This window comes from Aptenodytes forsteri, unplaced genomic scaffold (genome assembly GCF_000699145.1).
Source record: "Aptenodytes forsteri isolate BGI_AS27 unplaced genomic scaffold, ASM69914v1 Scaffold15, whole genome shotgun sequence".
NCBI lineage: Eukaryota > Metazoa > Chordata > Aves > Sphenisciformes > Spheniscidae > Aptenodytes > Aptenodytes forsteri.
This window is the reverse complement of record NW_008795129.1, coordinates 10,975,554-10,976,810: the sequence shown is the minus strand read 5'-3', so window position 1 is coordinate 10,976,810 and position 1,257 is coordinate 10,975,554. Positions and strand designations below refer to the sequence as shown.

At 65.8% G+C, this 1,257-nt stretch overlaps 1 protein-coding gene across 1 annotated transcript in view; it reads left to right on the top strand.

The window, feature by feature from the left end:
• Window positions 1-150: 150 nt before the first annotated feature.
• ZFYVE27 (zinc finger FYVE-type containing 27) overlaps window positions 151-1,257 on the top strand; it is a 5,315-nt gene continuing 4,208 nt past the window's right edge. The window contains exons 1-4 of the mRNA XM_019471667.1: window positions 151-231; window positions 303-489; window positions 672-767; window positions 958-1,070. Coding sequence (XP_019327212.1) covers window positions 368-489; window positions 672-767; window positions 958-1,070 — 331 coding nt within the window. The 5' untranslated portion in view covers window positions 151-231; window positions 303-367. The remainder of the gene's footprint in view (window positions 232-302; window positions 490-671; window positions 768-957; window positions 1,071-1,257) is intronic.

Genomic DNA, 1,257 nt, shown 5'->3' with positions numbered 1-1,257 from the left:
CTGCGCTGCGGGACGCCGCCGAGGGGCTCCCTCCTCCGGCAGGTGCGGGCTGGGCCGGGACCGAAACTGTCCCCGGGCCTCACGTCGGTAGGTGCGGGCTGGGCCGGGACCGAAACTGTCCCCGAGGCCTCACGTCCCTCACCCTCCCTCCTCTCCGCAGGTGGCAGCGACCCGTGTGCTCCCTCCTCGTCTGCCTCGGCCTCAACTTCCTCCTGCTCACCCTCGGCCAAGGTGCGTGTGGTGGGGACGGGGCCGGTCCCCTCCCCGGATCCCCCAGGCTGACGCTGTCCCGCCTCTTCCAGCCGCCTGGTACTCGGTGCTCGCCCTGCTGGTCGTGGTGCCGGCCCTGCTGGGCTACCTGCAGGAGATGTGCCGGGCCCGGCCCTCGGAGCCGGAGCTGGTGCGCAGGAGGTACCACAGCGTCCGCCGGGAGGACCTGAGCAGGGTGCAGCTCTCGCGGCAGGAGGCCATCGCCCAGGTCAAGAGCTTGTGAGTCTCTGGAGCCCCTCCCGGCTGTGGGGCTCCTGGGGCCTCTGCAGCCGGGAAGACTTCTCTGCGGCTGCCGAGGGCCTGGGTTCATGCCAGCCTGGCCACCGTGAAGCGTATGAGTGTGGGGGAGCCAGGGTGTGTGTTTGTGGGGCCCTTTTGTCACTGTGAGGTCTCATTTACAGCCTGATCCAGCTGGAGGGGTTCCTGAGCGGGATGTGCTGCAGCTGCGAGGCAGTGTACCGTGTACTGTACTGGGAGAACCCCACTGTCTCTTCCCAGTGAGTAGTACCGGGTCAGGCATTCTGCGACGGGCTCAGCGGGGAGAGGGGCCCGGCCAGGCCTGTGGAACTGCATTTGATGTGTTTAGTACTTGGAGAGAGCAGGTGGAGGACCAGATGGAGGAATGGGGCTTGTGCTGTGGTGTGAGTTTCTCTGTCTTGACCCCAGTGTCCTGCTGCTCCTTCCCAGGTTTTATGGGGCGCTGCTGGGCTCTGTCTGTGTCCTTTACCTGCTGCCCCTCTGCTGGGTCCTGGCCATCCTCAACAGCACCCTTTTCCTGGGGAACACCCAGTTCTACCAAGGTAAGAGATCTCCCTGGAAGTGGCCTGTGTGGGATGGGCTGGGGAAAGGCCCTCTGAAGCCATGGATCCTGCCCTGGGCCTCTCCCAGCACCCTCATGTGAGCCCAGTGTCCTATGTGAGCCTAGTGTCCTGTGTTGGGCTCTGTCATGGGACCTGACTTGCCCCCCCCCCCCCCCCACGCGCGGAG